Genomic DNA, 20,226 nt, shown 5'->3' with positions numbered 1-20,226 from the left:
AAAGTGAGGACTGCAAATGCTGGAGATCAGAGCTGAAAATGTGTTGCTGAAAAAGCGCAGCAGGTCAGGCAGCATCCAAGGAGCAGGAGAATTGACGTTTCGGGCATGAGCCCTTCTTCAGGAGTGAGGAAAGTGTGCCAAGCAGGCTAAGATAAAAGGTAGGGAGGAGGGACTTGGGGGAGGGGCGTTGGAAATGCGATAGGTGGAAGGAGGTTAAGGTGAGGGTGATAGGCCGGAGTGGGAATGGGGGCGGAGAGGTCAGGAAGAAGATTGCAGGTTAGGAAGGTGGTGCTGAGTTCGAGGGTTGGGACTGAGACAAGTTGGGGGGAGGGGAAAAGAGGAAACTGGAGAAATCTGAGTTCATCCCTTCGTGGTTGGAGGGTTCCTAGGCAGAAGATGAGGCACTCTTCCTCCAGCCGTCGTGTTGCTATGATCTGGCGAAGGAGGAGTCCAAGGACCTGCATGTCCTTAATGGAGTGGGAGGGGGAGTTGCAGTGTTGCACATCATTTACTGCATCCACTGCACCCGATGTGGCCTCCTCTATATTGGGGAAACAGGCCGCCTACTTGCGGAACATTTCAGAGAACACCTCGGGGACATCCAGACAAACCAACCTAACCATCCCGTGGCTCAACACTTCAACTCCCCCTCCCACTCCACCAAGGACATTCAGGTCCTTGGACTCCTCCATCGCCAGACCATAGCAACATGACGGCTGGAGGAAGAGTGCCTCATCTTCTGCCTTGGAACCCTCCAACCACAAGGGATGAACTCAGATTTCTCCAGTTTCCTCTTTTCCCCTCCCCCCACCTTGTCTCAGTCCCAACCCTCGAGCTCAGTACCACTTTCCTAACCTGCAATCTTCTTCCTGACCTCTCCGCCCCCACCCTACTCCGGCCTATCACCCTCGCCTTAACCTCCTTCCACCTATCGCATTTCCAACGCCCCTCCTCCAAGTCCCTCCTCCCTACCTTTTATCTTAGCCTGCTTGACACACTCTCCTCATTCCTGAAGAAGGGCTCATACCCGAAACGTCAATTCTCCTGCTCCTTGGATGCTGCCTGACCTGCTGTGCTTTTCCAGCAACACATTTTCAGCTCATTTTCTTTGCAATGTCAGTTATGTGCTCAGAAGCTATTATTTGCAAATAAACTAAATTTTTCTATTCTCAAAAAAACAAAAGACGTCAAAGCTTGACAAAGGTCATGTTATTAAGAGTCATTATCAAGTAGAGATTTGTGAATGCAGCTAATTCAGAAGCGGTTCCTTCACTGCAGATTGGCCTAACATTTTCCGCCGTCTTTGGAGTGATCATATATCGAATCTCCATAGCAGCGGCCATGGCGATGAGTACGAATGAGAGTACAAAGTCAAACATTCGGGTCACAGTAACTGCAACAGCCGTCATCATTAACCTTCTGGTGATCATCATCCTGGATGAGATCTACGGTGCTGTGGCCGAGTGGCTGACCAAAATGGGTAAGCTTGTGTTTTAAGATAGTAGCATTTGGAGAAAAGCATTTGCGAGGACATTGTCCTTTTATGGCTCTTGTTATGGACCAGACCATACTCCCTTCAAATATATCAAGGAGATAGACTAGCTCCTAACTTTTTCTCATTTAAAGGCAAGTGTAAGGTGCTATGTTCTAATTGTAATTCGATTGGTCACACTACTCGACTTTAAGCAAAACCCACTTCATTCTTATTCTACAGTTAAATTATGAAGAAAAGAAAGAGGAATTGGTCTAACTTTAATTCTATTCTAAAGCTTAACAGAATAATAGATTATCTAGCTACTAAACAGCAACTGTTCCAAGGTGTAACATCTCATTAACACACCCTTGTCAAAGGCAAAGTCCGTAAAATAGATTGTCTCACATGCAATGTTTCTCCAATCCCAGAGGATAGAGTATCAAGAGAAAATTCTGGCTGAGAGAGAGAGAGAGAGACTCCAGCTTTTAGCTTCCAGGGCCAACTTGAAAACCCCAATAACTGCTGAAGGCTAAACTAAAAACGTGGTTCTATGGGAGGCTGACTCTATTCGTTCATGCTGCTTTTATTGTTCCAATTTTTTTTTAAAGAAAACCCCAAGGCATCACAAGCTGTTTACTTTATTGATTTGGAACAGTCTGCTTAGCATCTCTTTCTCAAACTTTCCTCATAAAAAAACACTAGGACAAAATATACCTCTTAAAGTCATAATATCATAATATCATCACACTTTCCACTGACATGTGACCTTCACTGTCAGTTGTTTTCACCTTAAGATGAGTAGCCATTAAAAAGACAACAGGAAATATTGTGTCAGAAGTGCCTGTAGCTGACATTGTGTGAATTTTCAAATCTGTAGGAAAGCAAGCTGCTGGAAGAAATAGCAAGGAAAAACAGCAGTGTGTAACTTTAATACATTGGGTGAGTCAGAATGGCTGTGAGTTTTGAGTCCCTGTTGCGATGGAAATGAAAGGCTATACATCATTGTATTGAATTTCTTCCAGACTCAGTGGCAAAAGGTTGAAGCAGTTACAGAATTAAGCATGAACTCTGAATAAATGAGAGTAGCAATTGTGATATCAATGCTGGGGAAGCCGTGCCACAAGGAAAAGTTGCTCAGTGGTTAGCACTGCTGCCTCACAGTACCAGGAATCCACGTTTGATTCCAGCTTCAGGTGACTGTCTGTGTGGAATTTGTACATTCTCCACGTGTCTGCTTGGGGTTTCCTCGAGTAGCTCCGGTTTCCTCTCACAGTCCAAAGACATGCATGTGAGGTGGATTGGCCATGCTAAATTACCCAGAGTGTTCAGGGATGTACAGGTTAGGTACATTAGTCAGGGAAATGCAAAGTAATTGGGGTTGGCGAATGAGTTTGGGTGGGCTATTCTTCAGAGGGTCAGTGTGAACTTTTTAGGTCCAATGCATCCAAAGTGCAGCAATGCTGCCTGAACTGCTGTGCTTTTCCAGCACCACTAATCCAGAATCTGGTTTCCAGCATCTGCAGTCATTGTTTTTACCTTTTTAGGTCCAATGGCCTGTTTCCACACTGTAGGGATTCTTTGATGAGGTATACTACAGCTAGACCTCATTTAAGAGCAGAAAAAGCCAGACTAGTGACATTTTGCAGACCTTGAAGAAACACTTTGAATCCTCTAATAATGTTACTTATGAATAATATATGCTCAACATCATAGCTTGCTGGGATAGGGAGACTTTTGATCAGTATGTGATAGCATTGCATGTCTAGATAAATTCTGAGTGTTTGGACAACTTAAAATTTATTTCATTTAAAATCAGGAATAAGAGCTCCTGCTATGAGAGCATGTCTGCTTCGAGAGCAGAAAAGTTTTCTTCAGGAAATTGTCAAAAGAGAAAGCTTTAAAAACTCTAAAGCCCGAGAGTACGAAGGTGGGAACAATGAAGTTTTGCTGTAGACTGAGAGGCAGTTTAAGCTTAACAAGAACAAATTAATGGTGTAATAGAAAGAATTATCTGCAGAAAGTCTAAGAGATCAAAGCAAGAATACAAGACGTAAGTATTGTAGAGGACAATAGACCAATGAAAAGGAAGCATGTTTGCCATGAGAAGGCAGTGCTGCAATTGTGATAGTCACTTTGTTTGCATTTGCTTAGTTAGATTGAAGAAATGCAACTCTAAAGATGGCTACTGGAGAGATTTCAAATGATGATTTTGATAAATCACTACACAATCCAAAAGGTTCACAGAATCAGTTCTGAATAAATAGTTTGAGATTGTTGGAATATGTTGAAGGGGCTTATCAAGTGAATGTGAAGCATCAACTGTCATTTTTTAATTACTGTATAAATACTGCTGGGACTTAGACCAGCTCACATCAGTGACCATTAGTGTCATAATGGAATTACTGAAAGCGCACTTTAGTTGTTACAGCATTTGAGACGTTGTCTTGAGCAACAATGAGAGACAGCTCACAAGGAATGAATTCAGCGACTTCGGAAAGGATTGAGAAATTATACATCATAAATCCGTTTACACTGTTCCCAATCAAATGGAAAGACTATAGTGTCAGTAAAACTGTCAAAAGAATCATAACAAAATCAAGCAAATCTAGCACGGATGTATATGAGGTAATCCTTGAACAGAGAACTACATCTACTGAGGGCATGGAGGGTAATTCAGTCCAAAGTCACACAACACTTTTGCTACTTTTCCAAAATATTCAGGAATGTCTGCAGCCAGTAGTAGTAATAGAATGAGTGACTAAGTCAAAGTAAAATGACCAACAAGTGTCACTTTGATACATCTACTAGAGGGAGACTCCAACTTTTAGCTGCAACAGAGACAGCTTCCATGGCCAACTTGAAAACCCCAACAACTGCTGAAGGCTAAACTAAAACCCTGGTTCTATGGGAGGCTGACTCTATTCGTTCATGCTGCTTTTATTGTTCCAACCTTTTTTAAAGAAAGCCCCAAGGCATCACAAGCTGTTTGCTTTATTGATTTGGAACAGTCTGCTTAGCATCTCTTTCTCAAACTTTCCTCATAAAAAACACTAGGACAAGATACACTTCTTAAAGCCATAATATCGTCACACCGTTGTTAAAGCTACCAACTCATTGCCAAAGCTGAGAATTGGCAAACTAATCACAGTGCAAACATTAAACACTCACAACATGTGTCAGCCCATCTGGCAACTTTGGACATGTGTAGATCAGTTATTGCCTCCTCTTCTGTGGTGAAAATGAATGAGCAGCTGTCACCACTGTGGGTATATGCATACAACTGCTCCTTCATTGCAGACAGCTTGTGAGGAGGGTGTGTGATCATCAGCTGCATAGTGTGCAGATTGTCCATGAATGCACCATCCTCCAACAACAGGAAAGGATAAGCAACAGCAATTTAGCATGGCAACAACACAGTATGGGAACAGCATTCCCTGGCACTAATGGACACAGTGATATTCGAAGACCTGCACAATTTAAATATTTCATATGAAATGTGTGTGCCAAGACTGACAAATATCAGACTGACTAGATTAACCCTCAGTTTTGTTTTAAACTTTGAGTAACTTGTAATTGCAAATGATTGGGAATGCAATTTATTTAATGTTTTTGAATGCAAATTGGAATGTGTTTGTATGAACACAGTATAGTTGTGGCTTACCACAATTATGTGACTTCTGCTATAATTTGCATTCAGTTTAGTTTGAGCAGTCATTTACTGCACCACATGAAACAAATGGAAACTTTACAACAGAGAGCTAAAGAACCAATGTTATGTTAATAGCATATAGTTCCCTGGTGAGATATTGAATCGAGTGACAATCTCATCATTACATTTCTCTTGGAAGTTGGTGAAGCAAGAGACCAGAAGTCAATCTTTACTCAATTTCAGATTTATTTATAAAGAGAACATGACCACTTAACACCAGTTACAGAAAGTGTTCCTTTATATTTGTTCAAACAGTTTAGCATTGGAGGTAATGCCTTTTGTTTGATGTCCTGAGGATTTAATGAGATACTGTATAAATGCAAACTCACCCTTTTTGTGTGTGTTTATGGAGTGTGGCTTATGTTGAAAAAAGAATGAGATGTACATCTATGATCAAGGTGACAAAAATTGCTACATTATTTCTTTGCTACAAAAGCAGAATAAGTGGGGGATAGTGATTATCACTGATTAGCAATATAGGATAATAAGATCATTTGCTCATATCACCTGGAATTTCCAAGAAGCTATGTGTGTTCCATATTACCCAACTTTCATCTAAACACGGGAATACCATGAATACAAGCTAATAAAAGAAACATTTGAATTTTTTTGCAAATATTGCTCTTTGGTTTTGGTTTGTTGGTAAATATATTTAAATTGTTCTTTTTGTGTTTCTTTTGCAGAAGTTCCTAAAACAGAAAAAATCTTTGAGGAGAGATTAATTCTGAAAGCATTCCTATTAAAATTTGTCAACTCTTATGCCCCTATTTTCTATGTGGCCTTTTTTAAAGGACGGTAAGTTTGAGCAAGTTACAATACTCCAGAAAATACTTTGAAACAGAGCTTCTTCCAGATACTAAATGGAATGAATAGTTTCTATACTGTTGTGATACCAACTACTGGTAGCTTATGATTGTGGTAAAGGGCTTCTATCAATCCTCCTCTCGTGTTATTTTTAGTCACACTGTTTGGACAAATTATGACACAGCTGTGGGCAAGTTTGCCTTAAAGTCTGGAGCTTCTGGCCCAGAGATAAGGAAACTACCACTTTCCCACAAGAAGCCTCCTTTCTGTATTGTGTTCAAGGTCCTATCTAAATTGAAATGGTAGAGGATAGTCTAGTATTAAGCTTTATCAAGAAAACCAACTTGTTTTATACAAGATGTAGTTCATTCCATGGTAGCAATATTCATAAGTTACTTGACTAGTCAGGTATAGTTTCAAAGACTGCCCGGAGCCAGTGATGACATGCTCATTTCCACCTGGACCATGTGATACAGTTTTCTCCGTGCAAAGGGGAAAGTGAGGACTGCAGATGCTGGAGATCAGACCTGAAAATGTGTTGCTGGAAAAGCGCAGCAGGTCAGGCAGCATCCAAGGAGCAGGAGAATCGATGTTTCAGGCATGAGCCCTTCTTCAGGAATTCTCCTTGCAAAGACTGTGTGAAATCATCAGACTGGTTTCATTAACTGTTTTGGAACCATTACCTGATACAACATCTACCCAAGAGTTTCTCCCCTCTAGTTAATATTCCTCGATTATTATGGAGATCCATCACAATTCATAAAGTTTCTGAATTGAGTTTGAGGTATTATAAAGATGCGTAGATTGTTTTATTCTGAAAATGGTCAATGAAAAGACATTGGAAGTTTTATTTAAATGCTAAATTTTATTTGAAATGCATGATTCTATGTAATTGCTGGTCTTTGTTATTCACTTCAAGGAAGATATCTGACAGAATCTATTTCTGTTATATTTGAGCAGTTTCCATTTGCTGGCTTCGAGTTTGCATGTGGCTGTTTTGGTTGATGAAGTCTGCTTAAGAACAAACTGCTTGGCATTTATTGCCTGTTCCTAAAACCTTGGCCGTGAGATCAGGGTGACCTTTGATTGTTTCTCTCGAAGGATAACTGAAATAACTTTTCAATATCATATCTCCTGAGCCAACTGCATCTGCCAAAACCCCAGAGTCAACCATGCATGACTAGTATCTTGACTACCTTTGCAAGAATACCAGATTGGCAGATCCAGAATGCTGTACAGATTCTCCTTTTTGCCCTTTAAGAATAGCTGCCATTGGCTAAAAGGTTTTTTTAAAAGTGGATCTTTACAGAGATAAATCAATACCAGCCTCCTGACTTTAAGTACGATTGTGTTGGTTATTTCGATAATTAAACACTTGTTCATTTCATATTACAAAATATGAAACTGCATCTTAAATGGCATTTGTTTGATAATAAGTTGATAATTTTACATTAAATAAAGGTTTATGGATCATTTCATTCTAAGTCTAACACAAAACGAGCATACAATTAGCCATTTGGGTATGAAATTTTTATTTTACATTTCCACAGAAAAGTGGGACTTGAGTGACAGTTTATTCCTCCCCATCTTAGTCATTTCAACATTCTTTTCCTACCACATTGCAGAAGTACTGTGGAGTGCTAGTACATAACTACTTACCCCATATTCCCCTAAATCTCTAATCTCATAAATTAAAGCAGTCTAGAGTTTCACAATTTTTCCAGAAAATGCTATCTTCAGATTAGGAAGATTGGTAGATCTTTGGCATAAGGTGTGCAGTTTCTGATCATTTGTAAATCAGTTCTCTTTTTCTTGTAGTGGATCTTTTTCTTGCAGTGCTTCTCACTGTGGATTCCTCCTCTACTCAGTAGTTAGTAGATGAAGGGCTTATGCTTGAAACATCGAATTCTCTATTCCTGAGATGCTGCCTAACCTGCTGTGCTTTGACCAGCAACACATTTGCAGCTACTCAGTAGTTAGTCTATTTCCTTTTCTGGACGATTTTCAATCACCTAAGTTTACTCTGCAGAAGAACTCATCCAACTGAAAATGAGGCAATTGCCCTATAATCTCATCTGGGGACCTCTAATCTCCTGAATATACATCATGGAGACATTTCATCCTCACAATATACTGGTTTTTCAGACCAGGCCATCACTTTTCTGCCGTACCCTTGGATTTTTAGATCAGGCAATATCATCATTTTGACGGTGTCCTGATTCTCTGGACATTGATCTAGCTCTCCTCAAGTTGTATAGAGATCCTCTCCATCTTGTGCAAGCAAATCTTCACTCAATCTACTGATATATTAGTGTTGAACTATGACTTTAATTTGTTGATTCAGTTGGACATCTTCATTTGCCCTCCGTGATTATTTTACTGGTGAGCTAAACATCTTCATGTCCTCAGCAGTATTACTGGAGGTCTGCTGCTTATTAGAACTACATTTTTGTCACTGATAATTATTCTTGTTTGAATGATAACGGGTTAAAATGTTGCTCTTGAATTTGTGCCAGCCTATCATCTTCCATTGAAGCCTGAACAACTTCCACTTATGATTCATAATTTAGCTCAGTTGGGTTGTACAGTTCATTCTTATTCTCATTATTTGTTCCTTTAAGCAAACATTGCTCATTTCTGACATCTGAAGATTTTTCATTAATGACAAGAATCATAAACATTTCCTCAACTGCTGACAATATGAAGCAATTTTCTTTGCATATCTGGGTATTCTCTTTAGATTCTTTCATAATGTTTAGTTTCTCCATGAGTGTAGGAAGCTCAATCAACCAGTTGCACCAGAGATGATTTATTTCTGAACCATTTTGTTTCTTGGAATAGTTGAATGTTTCAACTACCACAAGCACGTTGAAATCATATATGTAGACTCAAAAGTAAAAAGTGCTGGTCGTGAATTACATAAATATTTTCAATTCCCTTATGCCCTTTGTTTTCCAAAGTTTCTTCTGGTATATCTTTATTCTTAAGAGATATTCCACCTGTACTATTTAGTTGCATCACTGTAGGCCACAACTTTTGTTTCTTAAGTGTTGGTATTTAATCTTATAGATCATTACATTTGCACCTGTGTTGAACTTTAATTGAGCAGGGTAATCTTTAACGTTCAAAAGTTTTCTAAAATGTGAATCAGTTGGATTACCAATTTTGCTTTGGACTGCCTTAAGTATCTTTTCTATTGGAGGTATATGGTCTAATGCAGATATCCTTTGTTAAGGATACAGTTCTACAATATTAGCTTCTCTCTAAGAGTACACATTTAGGTTTTATTGCTGTGACACGGTGCCCTATGTGTGCACATTTTCTGTATGTGATCTATAATTTTATAGATATAGCATTCTTGCTTGTGTCTGTGAGACTTCCTGTTCCATTACACTGACACTTTGCATGTGTTCTGCTCTTTGTGCTGGCTTATCATATGGGTCTGTCAGGTTTGTAGAGTATATACCTGAGAAAGTGTATAGGTTCTATTTCTAAAGTTTAGTAAGCTTGTATTTCTCCTTAAGAGTTTTTCCAACTCTTCTTGATTTCTACTGGCAGAATATTTTGAGTAGTTTTTTTTCTAAAGTCAAATCTTCTTTGGAATGCAACAAATTCTGACAATCTGACTCAGATTCATCAATTATTTCAATGACAATTCTGTCTCTTATGGAATCTGATTTCAAAGATACTTAATCACATTTTTCCACTAATATGTACAGATTATCAATGAAAGTATTTCCAACTCCACAGGATGCTTACTCTGATAAATCTTAAGTCATCTAGACTTGAAATGTTAGTATGCTTTTACTTCATGGATGCTGCCTGACCCAGTGTAATCTTCATCATTTTTCGTTTTCAGTCATTCAAGAATTTTATTTGTTGTAAGATTGAAATATGTATTGACAGTTAGAATTTCTTCAAAGGTATCTGTGCTCTCTTTGGCAATTTATCATGTCATTTCCTTTAGCATCTACTGAATACAATGCAGTATTCACTTCTCAGTTTGAGATTTAGTATTTATTTTTGAAGCACTTCTACAGTTCAATGTTATTTTGATGCAAGATGTCAAATTCTCTATTCTATTTGTCCTACCTATGAGAATAAATCTTGATGACACTATTATTTTTCTTGCCATTTTTTAATTTTAAAATATTGATGCTTATTCCTTTAAAGCTGGTTAAAATTTGTAGTAGCACAATACTATTCTGTGTTATTTACTTTAAAGTTTTAATTATTTTGCAATATATAAATGCTGTGAATTTCAAAGCTTCCAACCTTACATTAAAGAAATGCTTTAATTTTCTAGTCTTTAATTCTCTTCAGATTTTAAAATCCTGTTATAGAAATTACGCGCTATTCTCTTTATCAGATTTTAGGCTCTGAATTATGGCAATTCTTTCACTCAAGCTTCAATTCTGTATTTTGATAATACTTTGTTACCTTACTTCAACATCTGCAACATCTTTTTAATAGCAATAGTGTATTGCTGCAATAGTTACTGAAATGATTCCACCCTTTCCCAATCCAAAAGTTGATTTCTCAGATTTTTTAGTTTTCTTCCATCTTCTGTTGAAGATTTTCCCACTGTTTTGCAGACAAAATAGACACTTCCTTGTCTTTCATGGCCTAATACACAATGCATGTTCCCTAGGAAAGATTTTTAATGGATTTCCATGGTGATAGTTTAAATAAATCTTCCCGCCAAAATAATTGTTTAAATAATGAATGTTCCAATACTATCATAATCTTTAAATTCTTCCATCTATCTTCTTCAATGAGATTATGTTTTAGGAATCCTTTAGTCCTTTAATCACCTTGAATGTACTCTGTGATCTTTCCATTACTGCAGCCTCAATCTAAATTAATGTTCTGGCCTTTGCTGTAGTCGTGTCTCATGAAGCTTGCTCACATCGGCAGTGACACACACTTTGAAGGATACGTGTTCCTTTTTACCCTCCTATCATTCCCAGCCTGGTCCTTTGCATAATATTTTATATTTACCTCAAGTAAACATATTTATAACTTTAGTCATGGTTCTCTGAACTGCTCCCACAGATCTTTCTTCTCGAAGAGTTTATCAAGCTTTTACTCCCCTCCTACCCCACATTGATTTTCCTGTATTTCTTAGCAACTCTGAGGTGAAGATTTTCTGCCGTAATACTGTTTTTGTCCTGCTGCTGCTTTCAGAAGCGCTGTTGATTGCTTGTCTGTTTAGGAGATTTCAGATGCTGACGGACTGAGTCTTCTTAAAATGGCAATGACCTTACATTGGTAAAAACATTTTCCTTCTGAGGCATTTTTCTCCTGGATAAAATGAACTTTTATTCCTTTCCTCCCCTTTGAGCAACGTTCAAAGTTTCAGTAATTTTGCAATACATAAATGCTGTCACCATATTCTATGTTATGGAATCTACCACTGCTGGGTTTTTTTTAGGTGGAGTACTACCACAAATTTTCCTTTCTAAACTGAGTCCAAGGGCCTTTCTCATCAGCAATAGTATAGGATGATCTGTTATTGAGTCTGAATGAGATGGGACACCTATCTAAAATTCAAAACCTAGTTTGTTGCATGACTGCAGTCAATACAAGTTATATTGGCTAATTAGCCGTAATGACAACAACTATCAAAAGCTAGAGCTGAGGTGGCTCTATTTATGAGGACCTCATCTTAGACTGATGTAGCTCCACCGTAACATCATCCAATTGGGTGGGACTTAATGGAGTTTTGACGCTAACACTTTCAGGACCATTACCATGTTCTGTAGCTTCCTGATCAGTCAGAGAAATCTTTGTGGGGATTCAATGAAAGCCCCATCTACAGTGTGTTTCCAAGATTTGCATCAATTCTCGAGTATGCTGTTTTCCCTGGAGCATAGGGGGCTGAGGGGTGCCCTTATAGAGGTTTAGAAAATCATGAAGGGCATGGATAGGATAAATAGACAAGGTCTTTTCCCTGGGTGGGCAAGTTTAGAACTGGAGGGCATAAGTTTAGGATGCCAGGGGAAAAATTTAAAAGAGACCTAAGAGGCAACTTATCCACACAGAGGATGGTACGGGTATGGAAAGCACTACCAGAGGAAATGGTAGAGACTAATACAATTATAACATTTAAAAGGCATCTGGATGGGTATATGAATAGGAAGGGTTTAGAAGGATATGGGTGAAGTGCTGGCAAATGGAACTAGATTAGGTTAGGATATCTGGTTGGCATGGACAGGTTGGATGGAAGGGTCTGTTTCTGTGCTGTACATCTCTATGACTCAATGAAGTCCAAACTAATCCAGATAATTAGTGAGATAGTATGTTACAAGAATGGAAAACTGTTAATGTATCTTTAAATCTCAGAACACAGCATACTGATTGCAACAGCAGGGAAACTGAATGGACTTCCTGTACAATGGGGGAGCGGTGTTGATTTCAGCTATGCTCGGTATTTCAGTAGGAGCCAGGATTTGAACTCTTGGCTAGAAATATGGTGCTCAGTACTAACAGAACTAAAGAAAGCTTGAAGTGGCAATCTGAAGTTGTTGTTGAGTCTCGGAATATTTGAGTTATCGAATTGTCACAGTTGTTCTGATTTCAAAGTGGAAACATAGCAATAGACCAAGGAGGAGTATGTTTGCATCTGCCCATCCTCCAATTGATGAGCTCAATGCAATTACCATTCTAACCTTGTATGTTATCTTGAGGTAAATAAATAATTGACCAGGTCCAGAGTTATGTTGCATCTTATAATTCATGGTCCATTTTCTTGGCAGGTTTGTTGGCCGACCTGGAAGATACGTTTACATCTTTCATGACTATCGGATGGAGGAGGTAGGGAGAATAATCACGATTAAATGTATGAGGTTAATACAGTCGAGAGGAATTTTGTTCTCCTTAACGCTTTTCATGTTTAATGATTTAAATATTGTGAGCCACACTTTGCTGTAAGGTAATTTTCACTTCCTCTTCGTTTCCAACCAGTGTGCACCTGGAGGTTGCCTGATGGAGCTCTGCATCCAGTTGAGCATTATCATGCTTGGGAAACAGCTTATCCAAAACAACCTCTTTGAAATTGGAATTCCGTAAGTTCTGTGACAGGTTCATAAGTCTCCAACTAAAGAAGTCTGCCAGAATGTGTTTCTCTGACATCCTGTAATGAGACACTACCTCATGCATCCTCCAGATGTTTTGAATCAACCTGTTCAGATATGTTAGGACACACATCTGGAGCAGGTGGGACTAGAACTCCTGGCCCAGAAGTAAGGATATTACTACTGCACCATGAAAGTATCTTCATTCGTCATTCAGAAACCAAGCATCTGAAAGCAGTTTAGGATTCATCTTTGTGAGAGTATCTAGTGACCAATTGAATTGAATAGTGCTTTCGTTTATCTTTAGTATCTTCAGTATTAGATATCATTTTTTCATTCATTCATGGGATTGTGGCTAGGCCAACATTTATTGCCCATCCCTAAATACCCAGAGGGCAGTTAAAATTTAAGCATATTGCTGTAGACCTGGAGTCACCTTTAGCCAGACCAGGAAAGGATGGCAGTTTCCTTCTCTAAAGGGCATTACTCAACCAGATGGGCTTTCTTGACAATTGACCACTATGTTATTGGTTGAAAAGGCTTGCCGTTGCTTGCCTTATTCTCATATCCCACAGAACCCATGTACAAAGCAACCTCTGTTATCCGAAACTCTTATTAGAATTTTGGATTATCCGAACAAGATCTTAAGGTCCTGATGCTTGGGTCAATTATGACAGTGACAAAGCCTGGGACCTGAGGGTGTAAAAATCTCCTGTTCCACCTTGTATTACTTGAAGTATGATACTCTGTTTGAAACAAGATCCTCTGTTGTAATATAATAGCTACATATTAAACAGAAGCTTAAATCAGAGAACGCACCGAGTGAGAGAAGCCAGATCCACAGTGCTCCTGTAGCAAGGGGAATGCATGACACCACCATCCACCTAGGGAACTGCAGCCTGGTCTCACACCCTCTCCCCATGGCCATCAGATCAGTTATCCGAACATTCGATTATCTGAACAAAATACTTCCCGCCTGTGTTGTTCGGATAATCGAGGTTGCCCTGTAGAGGGTACTCTGGGTAAGTGGAAATCTCTGTTGCAAAAATCTCTGTACACAACATGAATGACAAATGTCATTCCTTGCCACTGAGGGCAAATTCCAGCCCTATAATAAGAAGACGTTTAATGAGGGGTGACAAGAAGATTAAAGAATTTTTGCAACCACCTAACCTTAACAAATGAGGAATAGTTTGCATAATTACAGCAATCCTCAGAAATGAAATTTGCAGATGTTGTTTGTTTTGTTCTGTAATGGTCTACACTACAAGCTGAAAAAGATTCTCATTATGGAGTGTCCCTTACTCCGTTTACATTCAAAATTATTTTGCTCATCGAAAGAAAGTCTCTGCTTTCTTAAGGTGACCCTTCTGGCATGTCAGGTGTTGTTTATTTTAAACATGACCTTGTTAATCAGCAGGTTCCTAGATCATGTGTTCTTTATGATATTATTAAATTGGGCTAACTTTACAGGAGAATGAAAAAATTGTTCAGGAAATTGAAGGATGAAAGGGCTGATCCCAAAGAACCAAATAATTCTGGTTCTACTCGACGTCCACAACAGTGGGATTTAGACTATAATTTGGAACCTTTTACTGGCCTGACTCCTGAATACATGGAAATGAGTAAGTTGATACAAACATCTGCTTGTTTAATTTTTCATAGATAGCTTTGAATAAGATCTATTAAGCCTGCTAAGAAGTGATAAGAATGCTTATCCAATAAGAAGCATGTTGAAACAAATTGTCCTTGGGATACAAATGCCATTGGGAAGGGCAACAATTATTGCCTATTTTGAATTCCCATGAGAAGGTGATGGTGAGCTGCCTTATGACTACTGCTGCAGACCATGTGGTGTAGGGCTGGGCACTCATAATGTTTGGCAGAGAGTTCCAGCAATTGAATCCAAAGACAAGGAAGGAATAGTAATGTAGTTCTAAATCAAAATATTGGGTCACTTGAAAAGGAATTTGTAGTGTCTGCACGCGTCTGCTGACCTAGCCCAACTAACTGTCAGAATGAGAAAGAGAAATTTCTGAAAAAACTCAGCAGGTCTGACCGCGTCTGTGGTGAGACATCAGAGTTAACATTTCGGGTCCTGTGACTCTGATTTCTCACCACAGATGCTGCCAGACCTGCTGGAGTTTTCCAGAAATTTCTGTTTCTGATTTCCAGCATCTGTAGTGTTTTGTTTAGGTGGTAGAAATGCCAACTTAGAAGATGCTATTGAAGAAATGTTGGTGAGATACCACAGTGCATCATGTGGATAATATAGACTGCTGTGACCTGGCACTGGTGTTGGAGGGATTGAGTATTTAAAGTATTAACTGTCTTGATGTATTTACAAAAAGATCAAGACTTGTGATAAAGAAAAGGGGCCAAAACCATTTAAATAAATTTAAAGGGAAAACACACAGCTTTTTGAAAGGCTTTTTCAAGGCACAAAATTGTCATTTTGACTTTGCATGAATATAAAATGATCATAGCAAATAGATAGACAGATTTATGTTCCTCCTCACTGTAATTTTGATTATCTTGAATGGAAATAAAAATTGTAGGTAGTGTAAAATAGGCTGCTGACTCACCTTGTCTCAGTCGGTTCCCTTAACTCAGCCCCCCACCTTGTCTCAGTCGGTTCCCTCAACTCAGCCCCCCACCTTGTCTCAGTCGGTTCCCTCAACTCAGCACCGCCCTCCTAACCTGCAATCCTCTTCCTGACCTCTCCGCCCCCACCCCACTCCGGCCTATCACCCTCACCTTGACCTCCTTCCACCTATCCCACCTCCATCGCCCCTCCCCCTAGTCCCTCCTCCCTACCTTTTATCTTAGCCTGCTTGGCTCGCTCTCTTATTCCTGATGAAGGGCTTATGCTCGAAATGTCGAATTCTCTATTCCTGAGATGCTGCCTGGCCTGCTGTGCTTTGACCAGCAACACATTTGCAGCTGTGATCTCCAGCATCTGCAGACCTCATTTTTTTACTCGAAGATTTTAACCTACTGTGAATCCTCTTACAAGGATGCCTTCCTTGAAGAAGCTCTCTTCCTCCCTCTACAAGGATTTCAGTGAGTCCCTCTCTCACTGCACCCCCAGGTCATCTCCTCTGCACAGAAACTCTTCAGCCACGTTCTCAAACAGACTCGTTACCACAGCCACATCTCCTTCCTCAGCACCTGTCTACGGAACCGACTGATCCCACACGGACTCCTCATTTCCCCTCCCCCCACCTTGTCTCAGTCGGTTCCCTCAACTCAGCACCGCCCTCCTAACCTGCAATCCTCTTCCTGACCTCTCCGCCCCCACCCCACTCCGGCCTATCACCCTCACCTTGACCTCCTTCCACCTATCCCACCTCCATCGCCCCTCCCCCTAGTCCCTCCTCCCTACCTTTTATCTTAGCCTGCTTGGCTCTCTCTCTTATTCCTGATGAAGGGCTTATGCTCGAAACGTCGAATTCTCTATTCCTGAGATGCTGCCTGGCCTGCTGTGCTTTGACCAGCAACACATTTGCAGCTGTGATCTCCAGCATCTGCAGACCTCATTTTTTACTGCTGACTCAATGTCATTTATTATGAACTAACACAGAATATCAAAAATACTGCCAATGAAACCACAGGACACAAATTAATAAAATTGAAAAACAATTACATTGGGATAGCAAATAGATCATGTTTCATTTTCTTCAACATCACCATAACAAACGGTGAAAATGATAAGGAAATTATTTGTTTTCCGATTTATCTGCCTGCACATTATTTCAAGGCAAGCTGTGAATTTAGGGCCAAATTCTAATGACAGACTTAGGAATCACAAGTCAAGCCATTCACACCATTGCATCCCTGGACTCTGAATGAACACACAGAAACAAGCATCATGTGCATGCACACACATGCACATGCACACACACACAAATATATGTACACATAACATATGCACCCATACACACACCCACAAACACACACAAATGTACATATACATAAATACACATAATACATACATGGACACACATACATACACACATGTATGTGCACATAGGCATGAACACACATTATTTCCCCCTAGGGTGTTGATTGGTTGATTATGGTCACAATAATTGTCCACTGATGCAACTCTGACATAGGGACAGAGGCTGGCAGGTTAGAAGGCCTAATTCTATTTACTGCAACTCCAGTCCTGCAAAGGCCCTAGCCCTCACTTCCTACTCTTCATACACACTGTCCAGACCTACTCCATTTCTCTCCGTCCCATGCATCCGTGACGCCCTCCATATACATATGTTTCCCATTCCCTCTCCATCACCACCACGCATCATGTGTAATCAGTCCCAATGATCACACTCATGAATCCTAGCATAACCTGAATAGTCTTTGATATGTTTCTGAGGGAAATAAATACTCATCAATTCAAGTCTGACTTGAAAAATATTGCTTCTCAAGTGTTCAGAAAATTGCTAATGAAGCATATAGGCATTCAAACTCAAAAAAGAACATGTTTTCTTTTTCAAAAATAGTCATAAATCTATCAAAATGAGCAAACTAAAATTCAAAACAGTTTAATCTAATTAAATGTGCATATAGCAACAACCAAACAGAGCTTGAGGTTTACCTCAGCTGTATAAATAATCCATACTGAGCTCAAGTTTATTAGTGGTATTTGGAACTCAGTCAAACATTTATAATCAGATTTCACTGCACACCCTTCACAGTTCAGTACAGTTGTACCTTTAAAGTTGATAAAACATATGGCTAGCCAAACCTTCAGATACTTTAAGGTTTCAAGAGATGGACTTGCAAGCCAAGAAGTCAGGCACCTTTCTAAAAAACCTTTTTTCAAATGCCATAAATAAAATTCTGCTCTTTAAATCAATATAAAAATGAAAATATGTGATCAAGATGACACATTATTATTTGATTCTAAATATTGTTGAATTCAGCATAATACTTTATGGGCGTGACAAATAATTCTAATTCATGTGTACACTTACACAATGATGATCAATTTACTGGTCACTTATCTTCTAAACACAGAGGTTTACAATCAATCAGTAGCTACATCATACTTAACTTATTATACACATCTAAATAAGACATTTAAAGTTGGTAAGACCTGTAAAACTGCTGCAACAGGGCTCTCCCAAGCTTTACAAACTAGTTGACGTGAAGTGTTTAATATAGATTTCAGCAACTCGCCCATCTTGCAGAAACTCAAGGAACTTCAAGGCAGCCACTTAAAAGGTTGAACCCAGCGTCACTTTAAGTGCACGCCACATTGAGTGCATATTTCCCACTGTGGTCAAATGGTGACTGGTGAGAAATTGTGAGGAAGTTTAAGTTTACGGTGTCTGCCTTCATTTTGAGCAACAAACAATAGCCTTTGGGGTTCATTGCTAATTCTTCGTAGCAGCTGGCAGAGGTATATCTTTCAGTGTATATTCACTTTAAGTCTGTAGAAATATTGCTACATACCAGTATTTACATGATAGAGGTTTATTTCAGTAATTCTGTATCTGACAGGGTGGAACAATCATATCATAACTGATTATCTATTTATGTAAATGACTCAGTGTAGCCAGTGTCTGCAGTAAAAGTTGTAGCTAATAATAAAAGCAATTGAATCAGATACTGATCAAAACCATTCCAGCAGTTTCACATCACGAAAACTAATGTATATTCCTAAATGATCACCAGCAATGTATTTATAACTTTTAAGTGTTAATACTGCATTGATCAATATGAGGCTTGGGCTGGGGCCAATCACCTAAGGGTGCTGGGGAGAGATTTTCAGAAGTGTTTGAAAGTTTCATTAAATCAGTTTGGTTTTCTTGCTTTTTGAATCCCTCATGAATTGCGCTAGGCTGATGGGCTGAAAGTAAGAAGTGTCTAAACCTGGTGCTTTTGGCATCGCGACTGATAAGGAAGTTTGATAAACGGGCTATTTTTCTGACCAACCTTTTCCGTATGTTCCCATCCTGTACTCCTAGAAGAAAAGCTCCCTTTGAAGGGAATGTGGCTGGAGATAGACTTAAAGTATTGTACAATTTGCTGACTTGGAATTCTTCCAAGTGTGGCTTCATGTTGGGAGAGTAGAACTGTGGAGGAAGCTCTTCAGATTCCATCACAGAATCTGATGGCAGGAGTAAAACATTTAAGATTGGTTTTGTGGTTTGTAATGTGGTCCAGTGCCTTTTATGAAACTATTGTATTCATCATTATTTAGTTATGATTTTTAGTACAGTCATTTGCAGATGCTGGATTACATAGAGACAAGTGACTGTGCTCCTGTCGGCATGTTTTAATGAATGCTGCTTTCCCCAGTTGTGCAGTTTGGCTTTGTGACACTGTTTGTCGCATCCTTTCCCTTGGCTCCCTTGTTTGCTCTTCTGAACAACATCATTGAGATAAGGCTGGATGCAAAAAAATTTGTCGCTGAACTCAGAAGACCAGATGCAGTTCGAGCAAAAGACATAGGTATGTCAGCCACCTCAAAATATACATCAGTATTTCAGTCCGACTGACCCACAAGAAGTTGATTTGCATGAAGTGTCTTGTAACTTCATTGACCTGTGTCTTTTTTGTCCATTAGGAATTTGGTATAACATTCTCAGTGGGATGGGAAAATTTTCTGTGATCATCAACGTAAGTCAGCCAGCTTTCTTACCTCTTCTCTAATGCACAGAATCTTTATTAAGTAAAGGGTTTAGCCATAGCTAAAGTTACACAAAAGGCAAAATTTACTTTGTATAGGTGGAATATAGTTGAAAATGTGTTGCTGGTTAAAGCACAGCAGGTCAGGCAGCATCCAAGGAATAGGAAATTCGATGTTTTGGGCATAAGCCCTTCATCAGGAATGAGTGGAATATATCCCACCACCTGGTGTCACTTCGAGCTGGGAGCCCTGATGCATTTAATAAGCCAGACCTGGCCTGCCATAGGACGAATGTACCACTAGAAATTGAACTCTGGGAGCCTTTGGCCAATCAGAGGTGGCTTAGACTCGTTCAGCTTTGAAGAACCACTTCATGGTTCCGAGCAACACTTCTGGTCTGAATTTTTAAATTAAAACTTTTACATTGAGACAGTCTCTATCCTAATCGCTCTGAGCTGTCTCTTTTTTTTTCCCAGGGGATACTCTTTTACACTGAATTTCAATGAGGATTTCTATGAAT

At 39.3% G+C, this 20,226-nt stretch overlaps 1 protein-coding gene across 1 annotated transcript in view; it reads left to right on the top strand.

Moving 5' to 3' along the window:
• Window positions 1-20,226, top strand: part of ano2b (anoctamin 2b) — a 121,636-nt gene that overhangs the window by 82,305 nt on the left and 19,105 nt on the right. Inside the window, exons 18-24 of the mRNA XM_060842573.1 lie at window positions 1,279-1,480; window positions 5,867-5,978; window positions 12,746-12,803; window positions 12,954-13,054; window positions 14,537-14,688; window positions 19,376-19,528; window positions 19,644-19,696. Of these exons, the coding sequence (XP_060698556.1) occupies window positions 1,279-1,480; window positions 5,867-5,978; window positions 12,746-12,803; window positions 12,954-13,054; window positions 14,537-14,688; window positions 19,376-19,528; window positions 19,644-19,696 (831 nt within the window). The remainder of the gene's footprint in view (window positions 1-1,278; window positions 1,481-5,866; window positions 5,979-12,745; window positions 12,804-12,953; window positions 13,055-14,536; window positions 14,689-19,375; window positions 19,529-19,643; window positions 19,697-20,226) is intronic.

This window comes from Hemiscyllium ocellatum, chromosome 23 (assembly GCF_020745735.1).
Source record: "Hemiscyllium ocellatum isolate sHemOce1 chromosome 23, sHemOce1.pat.X.cur, whole genome shotgun sequence".
Classification (NCBI taxonomy): domain Eukaryota; kingdom Metazoa; phylum Chordata; class Chondrichthyes; order Orectolobiformes; family Hemiscylliidae; genus Hemiscyllium; species Hemiscyllium ocellatum.
Note: the sequence above shows the minus strand (reverse complement) of the source record. Positions and strands in the feature narration are given on the sequence as shown.